This window comes from Plecotus auritus (assembly GCF_963455305.1).
Source record: "Plecotus auritus genome assembly, chromosome: 6".
Classification (NCBI taxonomy): Eukaryota; Metazoa; Chordata; class Mammalia; order Chiroptera; family Vespertilionidae; genus Plecotus; species Plecotus auritus.
The window spans coordinates 37,168,245-37,188,845 of NC_137773.1; the positions used below are offsets into that span (position 1 = coordinate 37,168,245).

Here is a 20,601-nt window from a genome sequence, read left to right on the forward strand (position 1 = left end):
TTTACTTTGAATTTATATTAGTTCACACAAACACTCCATCCATGCTTTTGTTCCGGCCCTCCGGTCCAGTTTAAGAACCCATTGTGGCCCTTGAGTCAAAAAGTTTGCCCACCCCTGTCTTAGGCTCTAGGTGGGTTCTTTGAGGGCAGTGACCCAGTCATTGATTTTCTGGGTGCTTGATGGACATATTCTAATGGTCTGATAAATTGGAGGTCTCTGTGATAATAGGAAAGAAAGTTTTCTTCAAAGTTTGGACTGTGTTATGTTGACTAGGAAGGACTGAGGGCACTGCAGCCTGTATAGAAGGCACCTGGCACTTAGCCTGACAATCAGACCCTGTGATGATGCCACTGGGCCAGGTTTTTTTTTTTTTTTTTTTTTTTTAATATATTTTATTGGTATTTCACAGAGAGGAAGGGAGAGGGACAGAGAGCCAGAAACATCGATGAGAGAGAAACATCGATCAGCTGCCTCCTGCACACCCCCCACTGAGGATGTGCCCGCAACCAAGGTACATGCCCTTGACCGGAATCGAACCCAGGACCTTTCAGTCCGCAGGCCGACGCTCTATCCACTGAGCCAAACTGGTTTCGGCTGGGCCAGGTTTTTATTAGCATAGAGCCCTGCTCCAAAGTCAGAGGACGTCCCGGCAGCTCTATCCAGCACCCACCTTTGAGATCTGAAAATGCTTTTGTAAGTATTTCCACTTGGAAAACGTTGACAAGACTCCATACTCCAAACACTATTTGCCTGTGTGTGTTTGTTCGTGTTTGTCGTAGAGCAATCTGATACCTGCAACAGAAGAACGAAAAGTGCTTAGTCTGCCAGAATCACTTTGGTTTGCCTGTTTGTAATTCCTGTACGTTCCCTGCATGATGGCGGCTTTGATCTGCGGCTGACATTGTGGTTTTCCAGCATCCTTGCAGGATTTTCCTCAAGAGCAGGCGGGGAGGTGGGGAAGGCCAACTGCTGGCCTTAGAAAAACAGAAGCCCATGTTTCCACTCTAGAAGAAGATGCTTTTGCTCTGTAGTATGAAGTAAAAAGAAAGAAAAAAAATCTGGACAAGGCTTGGAGCTTCTTCCCTGTTATACAACAATTATTCTTGACTTCAGGAGAGCAAAATAGAGCTAAATCTACTTCTGCATAAAAAGTATGTCTGGGAGATGAGGAACAGGAAAAGAGAGGTTGAGACTCAAGAAGATGAAGCCAAAATCCTGGTTACCTGTTATAGATGTTGCTCAAGTGAGCAGAGGTAGGAGGATGTGAGGGGTAGTCTGGAGTCGATCACCTTGGTGATTTCCCGAGGTTCAGATTTGGTCCTTAGCCTTGTGGGATCAAAATTTTTATCTTTGCCCTAGCTGTTTTGGCTCAGTGGATAGAGTGTCGGCCTGCGGACTGAAGGGTCTCAGGTTCAATTCTGGTCAGGGGCACATGCCCGGGTTGCCGGCTTGATCCCCAGTAGGGGGTGTGCAGGAGGCAGCCGATCAATGTTTCTCTCTGTCCCTCTCCCTTCCTCTCTGAAATCAATAAAATATATTAAAAAATTTTTTTTCATCTTTTTTTTTTTTGCCCAGCCACCAGAGTTGTGGGCTCGATCCTCAGTAGGGGGCATGCAGGAGGCAGCTGATAAATCATTCTCATCATTGATTTTTTTTATCTCTCCTTTCCTCTCTGAAATCAATAATATCTATATATATAAATATAATTTTTCATCTTTTTAGTGTTCCAGCTTTGATTAAAAGTCAATATTATATAAAATTAGAATGCCAACTTACTGATTTCACCTGTTTGCCAGCCTCTATGTGAGGTGCATTGCATACACTGCTTTATTTAACTCCCCCTATAATTACATGGTGTATTCTGATGGTGGAGGGAAAAGTTGAAGGAAATTCCCAGTTAGTGTGTATTTAAGTGATAGTGTCGGGATTCAAATAAAGGCATCTGATTCCAAAATCTGGAGCTGACTCATTCCTGTTAGAAGCAAAACTCTCAGGAACATTGGACTCTTGATGTGGCCTGGTGAGTGCTCTCTTTACTTGTGACTGTGCACTTTGTAGCCCAATTGTAAGAAGGTAGCTTGGCAAACTTGAAATCAGAATCAGAAGAGTCAGAATCTGACTTAAATGCTTAATGCTATCAGGCCTGGGCAGCCTGGTGCGTTTGCCTCCACACTAAAGGCCACACAGCCTGCTGGGATGACTGCTCACCCATCCCCGCTGCCTGGCTGCCCTTCTGCTCGGGATGATGCCCACTGGGCACTCCATCTGCGTTGTCTCCTGTCTTTATTATGCTCGTGGGCGGCCCCTCCTCAGGTGGACACATTTCTTATTTTAGATAGAGCAAGGCCTTATCAAGTGTAACAGTACGGTTAGACTCCTGGAGTCCTTAGTCCTCTTTATGGAAGCGTTTTGTTTGTATATCTTTGCTCTGATTGACTTGATATATAATTTAACTTTCAAAGAGCAACTTTGTACCCCAATGCTTAGGGGGGAATTCACTTTCTTTTCCTTCCTACCACCCCTCACCTTCTAACTCTAGAGTAAAATCTTGTGCAAATAGCAAGTTATGGAACAAGCACTTTATCCAGGCTGCAATGGTCATTAATGAAGACCAAAATTCCAAGGCCAAGGCCAGCCTTCAAAGACATTGGGGGGTGGGGAGCAAGAAGAGGTGATCAGGCAATACAGCTGGAGAACAATATAAATGCAAAGAAAGATAGAATTTGCTGATTAGAAAACACCTGGTGTGTGATTCAAATAAAAAGGGGAAAAAAGTCAAATAACCCTTTTACATACTTCATTTATTCAACCAATGTTTTGTGACAACTACAAAATGCAGCCACTCTCTATGATTAGCCACTGCTATGATTCAATAATGAGCAAAAATAGACATGGTCTCTGCCCTCAGGAAACACACCTTAGTGAGGTAGCCAGACAGTCACATAATTAGTCAAATATAGAAAACTATCCTAGATGCTACAAAGTGGGTTTGATTCTCAGAGGGAAGAACAAAGGATTTGAACTTGTCTGGGGGTCAGAAAAGTCTTCCTTGAAGAAGTGCTGCTTGAATTGGGAGCAAAAGAATGAGGATTAATTAACTGGGTAAATGGGTATGGGGCTGGAGAAGGGATAAATGGTGGTAGTGGTGGTGGGAGGGGAACAGCATGTGCAAAAGTCCCAGGCAGGAAAGAACCCAGAACATTTGGGGAACTGGAAGCAGGCTGGATTAGAACCATTATCTTCTATCTGATGCCCAAAGGTTAAATGGAGCAGAGAGAGTCCACAGGAGGCTGTAGAGCAGTGGTTCTCAACCTTTCTGATGCCACGACCCTTTAATACAGTTCCTCATGTTGTGGTGACCCCCAACCATAAAATTATTTTCGTTGCTACTTCATAACTGTAATTTTGCTACTGTTATGAATCGTAATGTAAATATCTGTGTTTTCCTATGGTCTTAGGCTCTACAGCAGCGGTTCTCAACCTGTGGGTGGTGACCCACAGGTTGAGAACAGCTAGCAGGGTCACCTAAGACCATCAGAAAACAGATATTTACATTACGATTCATTAACAGTAGCAAAATTACAGTTATGAAGTAGCAACGAAAATAATTTTATGGTTGGGGGTCACCACAACATGAGGAACTGTATTAAAGGGTCGCGGCATCAGAAAGGTTGAGAACCACTGCTGTAGAGTAAGGTAAAAGCTACATCAGGTAGGGTCTTGATGGTCGTACTAAGGACTTAGGTCTTTATGAGCAGTAATGTTATATCATCTGATTTGTGTTTTGAAAAGACTGCTCTGTCTGCTGTGTGGCGAATGGATTGAAATGCAGTCACCTGTTAGGAGCAAGATGATGGTGGTAGTGGTGGAAGAGATGAAGAGAAACAGACAGATGAGAGATTGAGATTTAGACGGTAAGATGATCAGAAACTCAGTGATGGATTGAGACTCAGAGATAAGGGAGAAGGAGATAGCAAGCATGACTCCCAAGTTGCATAACTGAATGAATGAATAGTTGTGGGAGCCATGTAGGTACTCAGATCTCTGTTCAAGAGAGCCTTCTACAAAAAATATAGTTAGCCGCCAGAAGCTGTGTCTTCCCATCCGCTGCAGTGTTCACACAAGGCCACATGTTCTGGCTGCTCCCAGCCAATGAATGAGCACAATGGGGGTATTGGAGCCAGGTCATTTCTGCCCAAGGTGGGACTCCTCTAACAGGCAGTCTCTACCCTGCTGGTCCCATCAATATGGCCAACACTTTCTCAGAACTGCTCTAGGAGGACCCAAAGTAACAAGGATGCCCTTTATTGAGCTGGAGAACATTGGAAAAGACCCAAGTTTTGGAGCGTTTCGATACTGCACGTTTCCGGTGATGCTTCAGGTGGGCAGGGAACCTCCATATCCACGTTCCCAGTCATATATATGTTTGTACTTTGCTATGAAACTACCAACTCTGTCTTCAGTGTGAGCTAGTGTCTGATCTTTGGGAAATGCTTGTTGCATAGATCATTTCCCAACTTCAGTTTAGAACTCGATACTAGAACTATTTGCCTCTAGAAAAATATGACTTACCAGTAGCAAAAGTATCCTTTAACTTCCTTGAGGAGGAGGCAAAAGTCAAAAAATAGAAAGGGAGTGAGCAATTGTTCTTGAACAACCAAAGGTAAATCATTGTGCTTTGGGGGCTCTGGTTTTCTGGGAAAAAGGAGTAGTTTTTTAATAAATGTTCCTGAAGAAAAGCAATTACATATTTGGCAACACCAATGGAAATTTCTGTTAGTCCCTGAGAAAAACAAGCTAGTACTCCAAAAGGCACTCTTGCTCTGACGTCTGTCTCCCTGACTCCAAGATGCCCTTGGAGAGCTGGGTGGCATGGGCCGACCCTGTCACGGAGATTGCAATCACGAGCAGCCTGTCTGAGCGAATCCTCCGGGAGAGAGCAGAGCTGTTCGGGTCCAACATTGGTTCAGCCTAGTGCAGCGGATTGAACAAAGTCCTAACTGCTACCTGATATTTGAACTCCGAGCTCTCTCGTAGGTCAAACATTTCCTTCACTAATCGCAGACCCCAGACAACCCGCACCCATCTCACGGCAAAGGTGAGTTTACATGTTTTGTTAGTAGGTGGTCAGGAAGCCCAGAAACCATTAGTTTCCTTGGACTAGAAAAAGAAAGGAGTAGGTGTGGGCATCAGGAGGTATGTTGTCCTGAGGGCTCTGTCTCACTGAAGGATGAATGAGTAAACATATTTGTTAAAATTTTAAAAACAGACAACCAAATGTAAAATGAATGTACTACTTAAGTGCCTTAGGGATAGGAACCCTGTGCTTTCTCCCAATGGCAGTTATAATTTCCTTCTGGAACCAAACAGACCATGATAAGGACTAATTATTTGTATAGTCAATAATTACATTAGAGAAGTCAGGAGGAATAGCAATATTATTATGGTTAATACAAATTTAGTACTGCTAAGCACTTTACATGCATGATCTAATATCTATCTATATAATAAAAGCCTAAGCCAGTGGTTGGCGCCGCGGTTTGCCGCTCTGTTGACTAATGAGTTTGCCGACCACTGGGATAGGTGCTTAATCACAAGGAACAACAACAGCCTGTAATTATTGGAATTGAGAGTCTAGGTCAGTGGTCGGCAAACTCATTAGTCAACAGAGCAGCAAACCGCGGCTCGCGAGCCGCAGTTTGCCGACCACTGGCCTAAGCGACAGTTACAGCAGACAGCCGTGGGCAAACTACGGCCCGCGGGCTGGATCCAGCCCATTCGGCTGTTCTATCCGGCCAGCGGAGCCGAAAGAGCGGAGGGTTCTCTTGCTCTCCCCTCCGCTCCTTTACTTTGAATTTATATTAGTTCACACAAACACTCCATCCATGGTTTTGTTCCGGCCCTCCGGTCCAGTTTAAGAACCCATTGTGGCCCTCGAGTCAAAAAGTTTGCCCACCCCTGGACTAGAACAACTGGTCGCTATTATGCGCACTACCAGGGGGCACTCAACACAGGAGCTGCCCCCTGGTGGTCAGTGCGCTCCCACAGGGGGAGTGCTGCTCAGCCAGAAGCTGGGCAAACATCTCGTGAGCGCAGGGCCAGTGGCAGGAGCCTGTCCTGCCTCTGCAGCAGTGCGCTAAGGAGCAGCGAGCTGAGCAGTAAGGAGCAACGAGCAGGGGGGTTCTGGACTGTGAGAGGGCGCAGGCCGGGCTGAGGAACCCCCTCCCCCACCAGTGCACGAATTTTGTGCACCAGGCTTCTAGTAATCCTTATAAAAACCCAGTGAGGTAGTTCCTCTATTTTACATGTGAGGAAAGTTTGTGATTTGCCCAGCTTTTTGAGCTAGTCAGTGGACCACATATCTGCTCCCGGTGTGGGCACTTTGCCAATAAGTCACAGTGCCTCCCAGGAAGAGCATGTGCTTGAGGTGAACCTTGAACATGGGTAGAATTGGGGTAATCAGAGACAAAGGAGGGCAATGTATGGATGGAGGCAGCGGAATCAAGGAGAATGGAAGCTAATGAAAGCCAAGTGCTCCCCAGAGGACACCTAAAACTGGAAGTGTGTTATATCAGGAGCTGAATGAACTACATAAAAAATATGTGAAGCCCTGGCCCACGTGTCTCAGTGGTTACAGCGCTAGCCCTCTCACCGAAGGGTCTCGAGTTCCATTCCCAGTCAAGGCCAGGCACCTGGGATGCAGGTTTGATCCCTGGCTCTGGTCAGGGCTTGTGCAGGAGTAAACCAATCTGTGTGTCTCTCTCATATTGATGTTTCAGTCTCTCTCCTTCCCTCCCTTCCTCCCTCAGCTCCCTTCCACTCTTTAGAAATCAGTGGAAAAAATATTCATGGGTGAGGATTAACAAAAATAAAACTATGTGAAGTTTTGGGGAGGGATTGGAGGAGTTTTTGAAAACAGTGAAAAGTACACAGAAGAAACGAATTTATCCTTGTCTTTATCTTGCATATTTACTCCCAGTTTTATTTTTTTAATTAAAAAAACCACTACAAAACTTAAGCATTCTCATTATATGGAATTCAAACAATATAGAAAGTACAATATATGCTGTAAAGCTCTCCCAAATCTTACCATCTAAAAATTATTACTATTAATATTAGAAAAATATTATTATATACATTTTCCTTTGCATTTATACAGAGAGGAGAATGCAAAGGTAAAAATGATACCTCGCTAGAGTTTTTGTGTGTGTTTCTCTTATTAGGAGGGATGTGAATAACACCGACAACAAATGGGTCCGGGCTGCCTGTCACTACAGAGCCAATTAAACAGAAACAGGGTTGAATTATGTATGAGCATTTATTCCAATAATGCCAGCAGCATGGGAGAGAAGCAGGTCATCCAGGAAAGTCTGCTCTGCCATAAACCAGCTGCTATATTGCGTAGAAGGACAAAGATTACATGGGGAAGTAGGCAAAAGGAATAAAAATGGTTATAATGGTTAGATTACAGGCAATGTGGGCTTGGGGGATGGGGGGACTCCATTGTTTGGACAACAAGGTTGTTAATCTTTCCAAGATAATGGACCACATTCCAAGATTGACTCCCCCGGTGTGTGTGGGTTGGGGTGGGGTGGGGTGGGGGGGGGGGAGTGGTACAACTTCCAGCAAGGTTAGAATGTGCTTTCTTTAATCAGAACAAAACAATCACAGTTAACAGAGCATGATTAATATTTTTTATAACTAATAGCTAGTCCCTAATAGTCTATGTCTGCCCCTAACAAAACCTCTGATTCAGTCATCCTGGGCATCCTCTATCAATGTCATTGGAGTTTTATGAAGATCAAATGAAAAAACAGGTGTATTTTCCAAAGTGCTTTTTGCTGTAGCAATGGCATACAACTTAAGATATTGCTAAGCTGTATGGATTGCATAGACTCTTGGTATCTTAGAGTCTAAAAGCACTTTAGGAAAAGGAATTGAGTGAAACACCCAGGGAAAGATTAGTTGTGCTGCTTACCACCTAATATCAGGGCCCCCTGCCCAACTCATTCACCATCACTTAGACGAGGTGTTAAGCAGGATAATTCTCTTTGGCAAACATAGCCCTTCTGGAATTCATGAGAGTGTTCAGGGAGCTCTGATGGAGACAGAAACTAGTTCCTAACAATAGGAAAAGATTATGGGTAAACCCTTCTTTACACATTTATTTTTTAAATCTGTTCCTCCACCTCCTTTGCTTTATCCTTATTATTCTGTGGGTATCCTGGCTTCTAATTCTTACAGGTATTAACTGAGCACATTACTCACCAACCGTTCCTGTGATTATAGGTTGTGCACACCTCTCTTCCTGAGAGGAGATCCCTGATCAGGATAACTTGCTCAGTCATCCCAAAGCCATGGCTCTGATAGGAAAAACCCCACACAAGAGCCCAGGAGGTCAGGACAAAGGCCTTGGATTTCCTGACACTTGCCTCTGCCCAGGGGGTAGTGACTTGGGCTATTGTTCCCATGGTAAGAGCTCTGAGCATTCAGGTAATTGGTCAGGCTTACAAGGCAATATAATTCTTTTTTTTTAATTTAATACATCTTTATTGTTCAGATTATTACAATTGTTTCTCCTTTTTCCCCCCACAGCTCCCCTCCACCCGGTTCCCACCCCACCCTCTGCCCTTACCTCCCCGCCACTGTCCTCATCCATAGGTGTACGATTTTTGTCCAGTCTCTTCCCATACCCCCACACCCCTTTCCCCCTGAGAATTATCAATCCACTCCCATTCTATGCCCCTGATTCTATTATATTCACCAGTTTATTCTGTTCCTCAGATTTTTTATTAACTTGATTTTTAGATTCACTTGTTGATAGATATGTATTTGTTGTTCATAATTTTTATCTTTACTTTTTTCTTCTTCTTCCTCTTCTTAAAGAATACCTTTCAGCATTTCATATAATACTGGTTTGGTGTTGATGACCTCCTTTAGCTTTTTCTTATTTGTGAAGCTCTTTATCTGACCTTCAATTCTGAATGATAACTTTGCTGGGTAGAGTAATCTTGGTTGTAGGTTCTTGCTATTCATCACTTTGAATATTTCTTGCCACTCCCGTCTAGCCTGCATAGTTTCTGTTGAGAAATCAGCTGACAATCGTATGGGTGCTGCCTTGTAGGTAATTAACTGTTTTTCTCTTGCTGCTTTTAATATTCTCTCTTTGTCTTTTGCCCTTGGCATTTTAATTATGATGTGTCTTGGTGTGGTCCTCTTTGGATTCCTTTTGTTTGGGGTTCTGTGCACTTCCTGGAGTTGTAAGTCTATTTCTTTCACCAGGTGGGGGAAGTTTTCTGTCATTATTTCTTCAAATAGGTTTTCAGTATCTTGCTCTCTCTCTTCTTCTGGCACCCCCATAATTCGGATGTTGGTATGCTTGAAGTTGTTCCAGAGGCCTCTTACACTGTCTTCAAATTTTTGGATTCTTTTTTCTTTTTGCTTTCCCGATTGAGTGTTTTTTGCTTCTTTGTATTTCAAATCTTTGACTTGATTCTTGCTTTCCTCTAGTCTGCTGTTGGGTCTCTGTATAATATTTTTTATTTCAGTCAGTGTATGTTTAATTTCTAGTTGGTCCTTTTTCATATCCTCGAGGGTCTCGTTAAATTTATCGGCCTTTTCTAGGAAATTCTTGAAAAACCTTATATTGGTGGTTTTGAACTCTATATCCAGTCGTTTGTTTTCCTCCATTTCTTTCGTTTGTGATCTGTTTCTTTGTCTCCGCATTTTTGTTGCCTCCCTGAGTTGGTAGGGTGGCTTTGTGTGCTAGGTGTCCTATATGGCCCAGTGGCTCAGCCTCCCCAGTTACCTGAGGTGGACACTCTTGGTGCACCCCTTTGTGGACTGTGTGTACAGCCTTGTTGTAGTTAAGTCTTGATTATTGTTGGTGTCACTGGGAGGAATTGACCTCCAGGCCAATTGGCCATGAGGACCGGCTGTGTCTATAATGGAAGAACTACTGTGCTGGAGACACACTTATGGGGCAGGACTTGCTTCAGTGGGGCTTTGGTGCTCACTGAGTCTGCCTCTTGAATGTGTCACTTATGGATGTGAGTAGTTGAAATCTGGTGTCGTCTCACACTGACCACTAGATACACTAGCTTCTGGATCTCCAGTGGGGTGCAGGTCAGCTACTGTCTGAGGCCACCCAGCAGAAGCTACAGCAAGAACTACAGTTTTCTCCTCTTTGCTTGGTGTTTGGAGGTTTTGGAGCTGTCTGACCAGAGCTGCAGTTTGTTAGGTTAAGCTGCGATAGAGCAGGCTATTTATATGCAAAAGCTGCTGTGTGGAGCTTGGGTGGGTTTGTAGATTGTGCGGGGAGGGGTCTCAGGGAGTCACTAGGCTAGGGCGTGGCAAACAGCTATGGCTGCCAGGCAGCCGTCTCTGCGTTTCTGCGTTTCCATGTCCCCGCGTCCCACGCCCCAGCGCAGTAAACAATGATTGCTGGGCACACCTCTCAGCTTTTCAGCGCTTGTGCACATCTCAATGCTCTTTTCAATTTCCTTCTAGTTGTAGAACTTCCACTCAGCCTGCTTTCCCGTGGTTCTGGGTGATAGACGTTTTGTCTTTTAGTTGTAGTTTTGAAATTATTGTGCAAGGCAGCAGTTTAGGTGTTTACCTATGCCACCATCTTGGTTTCTCAGGCAATATAATTCTTAACAGCCATTTTGTCTGCTTCCCGGCATAGGAGAACAAAGACCAGGAAGACTTGTTGGACAGGAAATGCTAGACACCAGGAATCAAACCATATAAGGAACTAAAACTGCCAAGAAGCACCCAATCGCACACCCACATTCCTGTTGACCCAAGCCCAATGCCCAAGCCCACCAACCAAGCCCCCAAATCCCACTGACGACAAAAGCTTCCGGCCAGTGGCTGCATATAAGGACCAGACTCCAGCTCTTAGCGGCTGCCATCACTGACCCAGTACTCTTTGGCTTGGTGCTATGCAGCCCTTCCCTTTGGACATCCCCATCCCCTTTTCTTTAAATAAATTCAGTTTTTCTTTATTCACCGTCTAGGATTGCTATTTAGCCTGCCTGCACACCACCGCCTTGAACCTTTCAGTAAGTATGATTTTTGCTCCCAGAGGGCCACAAATAACTGGAATCAGTGACACTGAAAATAAGAAAGAAAACTCAGAAACTCTTCACTCATGCAACAGGAGAAAGGGCAGGCAGGACCATAATTCATATTCTGGAGCCACCGTGTAGTCAGTTAATCAGGAACCCAGCACAGGACCAGGTCTGAGGAGAGTGGAGGAGCCAACAGTGTTTGGGAAGACGAGCTTCCTTCCATCCCACCTGAGTTGTTTTGTTATGCATCATGCCTTTTTAGTTATCTATCCCACACTGGAGCTACCTACATGTTCTATCACAGATTGCCCTGTGACACGTGTGTGTGTGTGTGTGTGTGTGTGTGTGCGCACCATGTCCAACCCCAGTGCACAGCAGCTTTGACTAGTAGTACAGCCTGACAGTGCTCACCTTGAGCCTGCCTTGTGTTACCTCTTGCTTTTCTTCCCAGGGGACAGAACCTGCTTGGGACTTAGGCATGTGCAACTTGGACATGTGGGGAGCTGACGTGTAGGGGGCTGCTTTCGATGAATGGGGGACCGTGACCAATATATAAATGCTCCCCCCTTTTATCTATGTGCAGACAGTTTTGAGACAGATTTCAGAAGGCTCAGATGTTCTGGATGGATGGAGAGGTGCCCTTGGTGTGGGCCAACCTCTCGCTCCTTCCCTTTCTCCTCTGCCCATCCTTTACTCCTGCTTCCTGGAATCTTGTCCCCAAATAAACCATCTGACTGCACAGGAGCACTGGCCTCAGGCTCTGCTTTTATTATTATTTTTTTAAAATATATTTTCATTGATTTCAGAGAGGAAGAGGGAGTGATAAGAAACATCAATAATGAGAATCATTGATTGGCTGCCTCTTTCATGCCCCACAGGGGGGATTGAGCCTGCAACCCAGGCATTTGCTCTGACCAGGAATCAAAACTGTGACCTTCTGGTTCATAGGTTGATGCAGAACCACTGGGCCACCTGGCTGGGCTCGGGCTCTGCTTTTAGGGGAAGCCAGGCTAAGACACCTGTGTAAGAAGGCTGGCTCAGTGCATTGTCAGTAGAGGGAAGGTTTCTAGCACACGGGGATTAAGTCTTAGCCCTAGAGGCTCACCACAAACCACTGCAAGAATTCGGCCATGGTGACACAGAAAAGTCAGGTGATGGTGTGGTATGGCTCACCAAATTGTGGAAATAAAGGTTGTGGAGAGTTGCTATTATTTAAAAAATCATTTTATTTATTAAAACATCTTCATTTTCCAAGGCACGTCAGTAGCTTTCCCAAAAATGTTGTTTTTTAACCAGCTGAAGCATATGCTGCAGGAATACCACGGTAACAATCAGAAAAGAGAGGACAATTACATGGAACACAAAATCTCTCCCAATGTCACATGACTGAAGTGAGCAACTCTGAAAAACTATGAACATGACTGAACTTTCTTCTTTGTAATTTCCCCCGTGATTCAGCATCACAAAAGGAACTCACACCATGACATCCGTTTCACACTCAGGAGTGTTAGTGGGAAGGCCTTGCACAAGTGGCACCTGCAGACCTTTGCCAGAGTGATTCTGGGTTGAAAAAAAAACACAAAAAAGGACACAAACCAAGAGACTAAGGAACCAGTCTTTCCCAAGTCTATTCTGAAGATCAAGTAACGTAAGGAGAGAAAGACATAACAACACACAAACAAAATCCACATTATAGTTTTAAGAGAAGAGACAAGTTTGCTCACCTCTCTTTCTCACTGATACACCTCCTTCAAACCATACATGGATATCATAATAGTTAGGAGGTTTGATTCATATGGTTCATATGGCATGAAAACAATAGTAGGTTCAAGGATGCATTTGTTATTCCCTGGACCAGCCCAGTGCTTTGATCAGATGTAAACAAGTCTACCCAGTAATCACACTGAGTGGTCCAAGAGCTCAGGGTCCATGCACTTGCCTGCGTTCTTTACCTATAGGACCCCCTCATGTTAATTACTTATAGGTTTCCCCACCCCCAGCTCTCCGGCCCTCAGGAAGCAATAATCCCAGTTAATAACCTTTGTAACTGAAAAAATGTGAGAAATAAAACTCCCTAAAAAAGGATTTCTTTTTGTTAATCCTCACCTGAGATATTTTTTCCACTTATTTTTAGAGAGTGAAAGGGAGAGAAGGAGAAGGAGAAACATCGATGTGAGAGAGACACATGGACTGGTTGCCTCCCTCAAGTAACCGGACCAGGGCTGGGGATTGAATCTGCAAACCAGGTACGTGCCCTTGACCAGGAATGGAACCCAGGACCCTTTGGTACGTGGGCTGATGCTCTAACCATTGAACACACCAGCCAGGCTGAAATGATCTTTTTCTCTCTAAAGTGCACCATTAGAGGGAATCGGATTAGGGGGTGGGATTTAGACCTCCAGTTTTATTAGGGGGCCTTTTCAAGAAGTCTGAAATTAAAATGTAAATTTAGCAGATGCCGCTCATATTCTTCCAAATCCCAATGGTTCTAGTTCACTTCTTAGGAAGTGCCCCATCCATCACATGTTAGGACTTCTCTGAAGTTGTCTGTCAGTAGCCACGGTGTTGCTGGAGGGAAGGTGGCGCTCTAGGACCACACGCAACCTCTTAGCCCAGGTGCCCATCCGCGAGCATGTCAGACAAAGGGTCAACAGAATGAACAGCAAAGACCCTGTCACTGAAGGACTCAGCGTCTACAGTTTCTGACAAGACCAGTGTTTCCTCTTCACTTTCTCACTCACTAGAGGTTGTTAGAAGGCTGTGCTTTTAAGGACTGTGGGGCTTTCTTCATCATCTTTTAACATCCTTGTGTGGCTTGGAGTTTGCCTGTATTTTATTCTATCAACACAAGCAAAACAAATGTTAGTAACAAATCTTAAAAAGATGTCCACCACTCTTAAAACAAATAAACAAACCAAACCTAGAACTGAGGCTATCTCGCTAGAGGGAAAAAAAGAAATTGTACAGCAGATTCTGCAAGGTTTCTCCTAGTCTTTGTACTATCCCAGAGCTGCTGTTGCTGTGGAGATGGACATGGTGACATGGTGATCTGGGTCAGGCCAGAGAGGATGGAATGTAATCTCCTTGGCATTTCTAACCCTCTAAACCAGTCCATGGCGCTGGTAGGACTTTCCGGGGAACTCTCTGCCAGGCCCAGACCCAGTGTGCCAATATGGTGAAGAAGAAGGACTCCTTACCCTTTGACTCTTAGCATCTGGTCAATGGTGTCTGGGAGGGGGATGCCGAAGCTCTCTGGGAGGAACAAGGTGAGGATGGCTGTCAGGATGGTCAGACTTCCCATGAGAATGTAGGGCAGGAAGCGGTCGTAGGCACCTAGGGTAAAGCAGACAGAGCCCCAAGCCAGGGTGCAGTTAGACTTGGTCCCCTCTATCTTTTGAGCTCTCAGGACTCTCTAACGGGGATCACCTGCCCTCCCAGCCTTAGTCTGAGCTTCCAGGATGGGGTCTGGCACCTAGACAAGTCTCAGAACCCAGAGTTGGCACCGGCATGCCCAGAGGTCCGGGAGTGCCTCATGGTGCAGGGGAGGGGAGGGGAGCCATGATGACTACGATTCCTATTTCCCAATGCTGTGTTTCCAAAGAATGCAAGATACTCATCCAGGGTCAGGAATAGCTCTTCCACCTCTCCAGATGTGTTGCAACCCATTCAATTTGCCTACGGGCCAAGCAAGATGTTTCTGCTTGTCAGATCTATGGAGCATGTTCACCAAGCATTCTGGGTACTCTCAAGGTGGGTGCACCCCTCCCCAAAGATGTGCCAGCAAGGGATGCTCAGGGGAAAGCAGCTGCCAAGAGAAAATGATTTTGAGGAAGAGAAAAATGGTGCCCTGCTACAGAAAATGGCAGGAGGCGCACCATCATACAGAATTAAACCACTGTGTCACATGCTCCGAGCCGCACAAATTCTCAGTTCATCAGCCCTCTTGAATGACATCTTTCCCTCTCCCTGTTCCTTTTAAATTCTGATTCCAAGAAGAGATTCTCCAATTAAGAATATTGGCTCCCTAAGCCACTCTGTAGTTTCTTAGGATAGGGGGATTCTGTTTGCTGATGGGAAGCTAAAACAGGAACAAAACTCACTACTTTTCTCATCAATTTCAGGCTCAGCTACAAGCCAGTGCCTCTCCACAACACATGCACCTCGACAAGAACCTTCTCCAGGCACAGATCCAAGATTAGATGGATCCCATTTGCTGTGTGTTTTCCCTTAGCAAGCCGTCTTCAGCTCGCATTCCAGCTCACCAGTGCTTCCGCCCCATCGCTCCCACGTGCCCTCGGCCCACGGGACTTACCAAGGTAAATGAAGTAGGGAGATAGGATGCTGCCCAAGCGGGATGCCATGGAGCTGATTCCCACGCCCATATTTCTGACCACTGTGGGATACAACTCAGCTGTGTACACGTAGACCATGGAAAAGGCAGCAGTGACTCCAAACTTGCCCACCATCACCAGGATGGTGGACAAATAATACAAGTCTGGAGAAACAAAGAGAAGAAGGTAGGAGAAGGCACCAACCCAACGTACACTGCTGTTGAGAGTTCCAGGTTTTGTTGTTTTTTTGTCTGAAACAAACATACTTTCTCCTTTTTTTGTGGGGCTGGCAGTTTCTATAGCTTCCTATTGTGGGATAAGGGGCTACAGCCAAGATATCCCTCCAAATTGTTACTACTGAGAGGATGAATGGATTACTCCGGCACAACGTTTGGGGTGAAAGAAAGGCTAAGGGACGGCCCAGCTATAGCAACCAGGCAGCCTCAATTGCCTGCCTCATTAGCCTTTTATTGCAATTTTTATCTTTAGATACAAGCAGTAGGTGAGTAATCTTGGGAGGACACGTGTTTGCATTGTCCTCTCGGCAAGGGCATCCAGGGATTAAGCATAAGGATTCCAGGAAACACCTGGGGGTCTGCACATGCACAGATTTGTTTGGAAAGGTTAAGGAATAATTAGGGGCACCGCCTTCGACACTCCCCTAAGTCAGAATTCCGAAAAAGAGGGCAGGCGGCCTTCCACACACTTCCCTGTTCTCAGAATATCCTCCTTAAAAGCTTTCCAACCAAGTCTCATGCTTCCCTACAGAGAAAAACAAATGTGCACACACTAACTTGAGTCAAGAGTAAAACTAACCATCAGCCCCACCTGGCTGCTCTGCCCACTCCACACAAGCCTAGGCCATGAGGAGTGTCAGGTCTCAGGAGACACTTTCTCTTGATTTTTTGGCCAAGAATGCAGATATGCAGGTGAGCAGTGTCTTCACTTAGAGCCTTCCTGAAGGTTTTACCTGTCTTCCTTACTTTATTCCCTTCATGAATTGGGGGAGACAGCCTGGTAGAGGCTGAGTGGCTCAGCGAAGACCCCGGACGCAGACGCACACGCTCCCTACCTGGGGGCACCAGCTGCACAAAGAGGAGGACACTGCCGCCCAGGAAGAGGGCGGTGGCCATGGAATAGCGGCGGGGCAGGTGCCGCAGCAGCAGCCAGGCCAGCACGTACGCGGGGACTTCCACCACTGCCGATAGGAAGCAGTTCACATAGGCGTCACCATGCAAGTTAGGGGTGTCCAGGGAGAGCCCGAAATAGCCCACAGCTATGGTCATCCTGCAACAGAGCGCAGAAGAAAGCTGGAGGAGCAGCATCCACCCGGGCCTCCAACAGAGGACCTTCCAACTGCAACTGATGCAGGAAATTCACAACGACCCTTAGGGGAGGGCAGCAGATTGAACACAGTCTCTGGCCCAGTATATTTTCAGAGGATCCCAAACAGCAAAAAGACATACAATTGAGACAGATTTACTTGGTAAAAAAACAACAACACACACACACAAAATGAAAAGACAAAGAAACCCATCTCCAACCTGCCTGTCGGCTTTAGAAACCCTAAGCTGAAGCTCTCACTAAGCCAACTTCCCGACTCTCTGAACCTCCCCAAACCCAGCAACTACAGAGGAGCTGGGGAGTGAGAGGAAGCAGACGGCAAGTGGGGTGGGAGAGGACTGGAAGAATAGGATCATGGTAAAGCATTTGGAGAAAGAGCCAGAGCAGACCCCCTGTGCCAACCAGCCAGGAAGAGGCTGGTCAGAAGCTGCGAACCCAACACCACCTACTCCGGGAGGAGAGGGAGCTCCTGATGGCAGGGTCATGTCGGGTCTCATCTACAGGCCGCAGCCCCCACCCTGGCGTCCCTGTCCCCAGGGCATTCTCTCTGTCAGACTGGACCTTTATGGTTAGACTGGACTCATCTGCAGGGTGAAACCACAGCTGGTACAACCAGGGAAAGGGGCAGGAGCAGGAGTTCCTGGGAAACCCAGAGCCGGAGGTATGCCAGGTGAACAGCGGGGGTGACTGGCAAGTCTATGGCACACACTGAATGCTGGCACTGTCAGAGGCCGATCCCAGGCGGGGCATTGGCCTGAGGGATCCTGGGCTATTTCTTGGAAATGGGTGACTCATCATCTCTAAGGAGCAAAATGGCTGGCTGCCCAAAGACTGGCTGACTCGTAGTAGTAGAGACTTGAGGTGAAGTCTGCCTTCCTCACCCAGCAGGATCAGGTGGTGGCCTCTAACCCCAAGCGTCTGCGGCTGAGCAAATGCTCTCCGGCAAATCAACTCCCTTCCTGACACACTTGGTGAAATGCCTTGTTAGTAGGAACTGGTAAGGACATCGAGGCTGTGGCCCTCTTCCAGGACACTCTCCAAACGTCCCAGAAGGAGGGATCCTGCTTCCACACAGACTCCCAGAAAGTACTCATAAGCCTCTGTAACTGAAAGAACATGGTGTCTTCACTTAGAGCCTTCCTGAAGGCTTTACCTGTCTTCCTTAGCCACTGCCTGAAGCACAAGGGACAGGAACAACTAAACTAGGAGCCGGCGCGAGCAAGGATTCGCCTCAGGACCTGGAGGGATCCTCAAAGGTCCCATATTTCCCCCCAAAGCCCCCACAACAGTTTCCATTTCCTTTTCTGAGATTCCATCAAGAATCATGCCCTAGCCAGTTTGGCTCAGTGGATAGAGCGCTGACCCTCGGACTGAAGGGTCCTGGGTCCAGTTCTAGTCAAGGGCACATACCTTGGTTGCAGACTTGATCCCCAGCCCTGGCCCTGGTTGGGGCACGTGAGAGAGGCAACCTTTGATGTGTCTCTCTCACATTGATGTTTCTCTGTCTCTCCCTCTCCCTTCCACTCTCTCTAAAAAAATCAATGGAGAAATATCTTTGGGTGAGGATTAACAAAAAATTAAAATAAAATACCTTAAAAAAAAAGAAATATGTAAAAAAAAAAAAAAAGAATTGTGACATGCTCATTTCTTTGATGGCAAGACACATCCCTTTTACTTTCTGATGACATGGCCTTTCAGTTTTGGACTAAACCACTTTTGCCAACGAGAAGGCCATGACAGCCACTGCAGAGGCGTTGCGTGGAAGCCTCAAACAGTCTCACTTACGCACCACAGAATTATGGACATGATGGTGACCATTCGGATGTTCCGGGTTCGGAGCAGATCTAGAATGCTGTGGGACTGCGGCTTCTGGAAACTTAGGTCTTGTAGCTGCAGGAACGAAATGACAAGAATACAGGAGGGAGAGCAGGTTGGAGATTCAGAGATCCAACAGCATACCTGAAACCCTGGCATCTTCCTCTCCGAGTTGGGGAGGGTTTTGCTTCTTTCTTAAAAAGACGAGTAAATATAGTGACTGCATCTTGGGCAGCACAAGGCTTCCCCTGGCCTGGTCAGTACCACATTAGTATCAAGAATGAGGAGGGAAAATAAGTGACCAGTCCCTGAAGGGATGCAGCCAAGGCAGGCCCAAGCCCACGGTGGCGCCCTTACAGCACCACCCCAGTCAGTGGCCACATTCCAGGCAGGCAGGCCTCTAAGCATTCCTTCCCAAGGCTGGATCCCTGCCCTGTGGGTCAGAGAGAAACTGGCTGTGTAGTTTATTGATCTGCTATTTTAAAAGAATTAATGTTTTGAGTCTTCATACCATGTAGTCTCTGGTCTACTTCCAAAAACAAAAACATTTCAGATAGAAAAACAGGAAAATTGACCTCAGCTTCACCCAGAGTAACTTCCTATGAAATTCGGCATAGCCAAGGACATTAATAAACCACACGTCTAAACACACTGATGTTTCTTTCTTAAGCAAACCCAGCTTTGGAGCTTGTTTTCCCAGAGTTAGCAGTTCAACAAAAGGTCAACTTTAGACTTAATGGATCCCCTGAATAGCCTCATTTCCTCAAGGATGTCAGAGGGACTATGGGTTCACCCAAATTGACCCCTCACTGAAAAGCCACCAAAGCTGCTTCTCTGAAAAGCCCTCTCTGCCTGATTCATAGGTCGATGCAACAATCCCGTTGATTTTGGCAGCCCTATGGATGATAACCTCTGCCTCTTTAAATCGTCCCTGAGAGATGAGCCATAGGCGGGACTCGGGGATGGGTCCCGGTCCTGACCCAAGGGCTGGGGCTACCTGTTGAGGTAGAAAATAAGATCCACATACTCTCAAAGCACCCAGATGCCTTAGTAAGTGTAGGTAGAGAGTTTGTGTGTGAGCTTGGCCCAGCCCAGCTCCTTGCCCACCTGTACTCCTCTGCTTGTTCCTGGCATCCACAGAAGTTTCTACACTGGCTTCTTAGCCTCTAGTTTTTCCTCATCTCCACCGGATTCACCTGCCCTGCCCTTTGTCATCACAGCCCTTTCCGACTGTGCTGGGAGGAAGCGGTTGCTGGGCCACCACTCAGCTGTGAGGCTGGCAGGGCTGGCAGGGGGCCAGCAGCTTCTCTGCTGCACGTAACTGGTCTCTTTCCCAAACCCCCACTTGGCATCTTTGAGTCCCGAGTGTCTCTAACATGTCTTCCACACACTTCAGCATGACTGCTGGTGGCTGTTCTCACAGCTGGTCCCTTATCTTCCTGTCAGATCAGACACACATTCCAGAACTGTAGCAGCCAGCAACTACAACGTCTGACCTCTTCTCACTGTCACGAGACTGAAGAGAACTGTCTGCTGCTGAGGGTGGAAGCTCTGGGAGAATAGGAAGAAGCCAGACTCGGGAATCAGGCAGGGCCAGGAGGTTACTTATGGCATGAGAACAGGGTTTGCCGGGAGGTGGGGTAGGGCAAAGGATCGGACACCAAAAAGGACCTAGCTCCAAGGTCATGCAACAACTAACCCCAGGAGGAGACTGAACACTTCTAACTCCAAAACTATGTTTGCTTCATATTTACATACTGTATTATTTGTTTACAATTGGAGACTACTTAGCCCCTTACTCATAGAGTCTTACGGTTAAAAGTAATGATAAAATTATATGATTGCCTAGAAAAGAGGTGTATAAAGTATGAAAACCTAAAATCCACAAGAAAGGTGAAGAGATTTAGGCAGTTAGCACCTTCTTCTCAGCTTCTGAAATTTTTCATTTTTATTGTTTCAGAGAGGGAGGGAGAGGGAGAGAGAGAGAGAACATCAATGATGAGAGAGAATCATTGATTGGCTGCCTCCTGCACATG

At 46.2% G+C, this 20,601-nt stretch overlaps 1 protein-coding gene across 3 annotated transcripts in view; it reads right to left on the reverse strand.

The window, feature by feature from the left end:
* Nucleotides 1-384: 384 nt before the first annotated feature.
* SLC22A5 (solute carrier family 22 member 5) overlaps nt 385-20,601 on the reverse strand; it is a 37,471-nt gene continuing 17,254 nt past the window's right edge. Inside the window, exons 6-10 of one of the 3 annotated variants that reach the window (XM_080672892.1) lie at nt 18,540-18,640; nt 16,479-16,693; nt 15,388-15,570; nt 14,273-14,408; nt 385-792 (exon numbers count right to left, since the gene is read on the reverse strand). In XM_080672892.1, coding sequence (XP_080529018.1) covers nt 393-792; nt 14,273-14,408; nt 15,388-15,570; nt 16,479-16,693; nt 18,540-18,640 — 1,035 coding nt within the window. In that variant the 3' untranslated portion in view covers nt 385-392. Of the gene's footprint in view, nt 793-12,285; nt 13,914-14,272; nt 14,409-15,387; nt 15,571-16,478; nt 16,694-18,539; nt 18,641-20,601 lie in introns of those variants that run through there. The other 2 variants (XM_080672893.1, XM_080672894.1) reach the window with 2 other exon arrangements.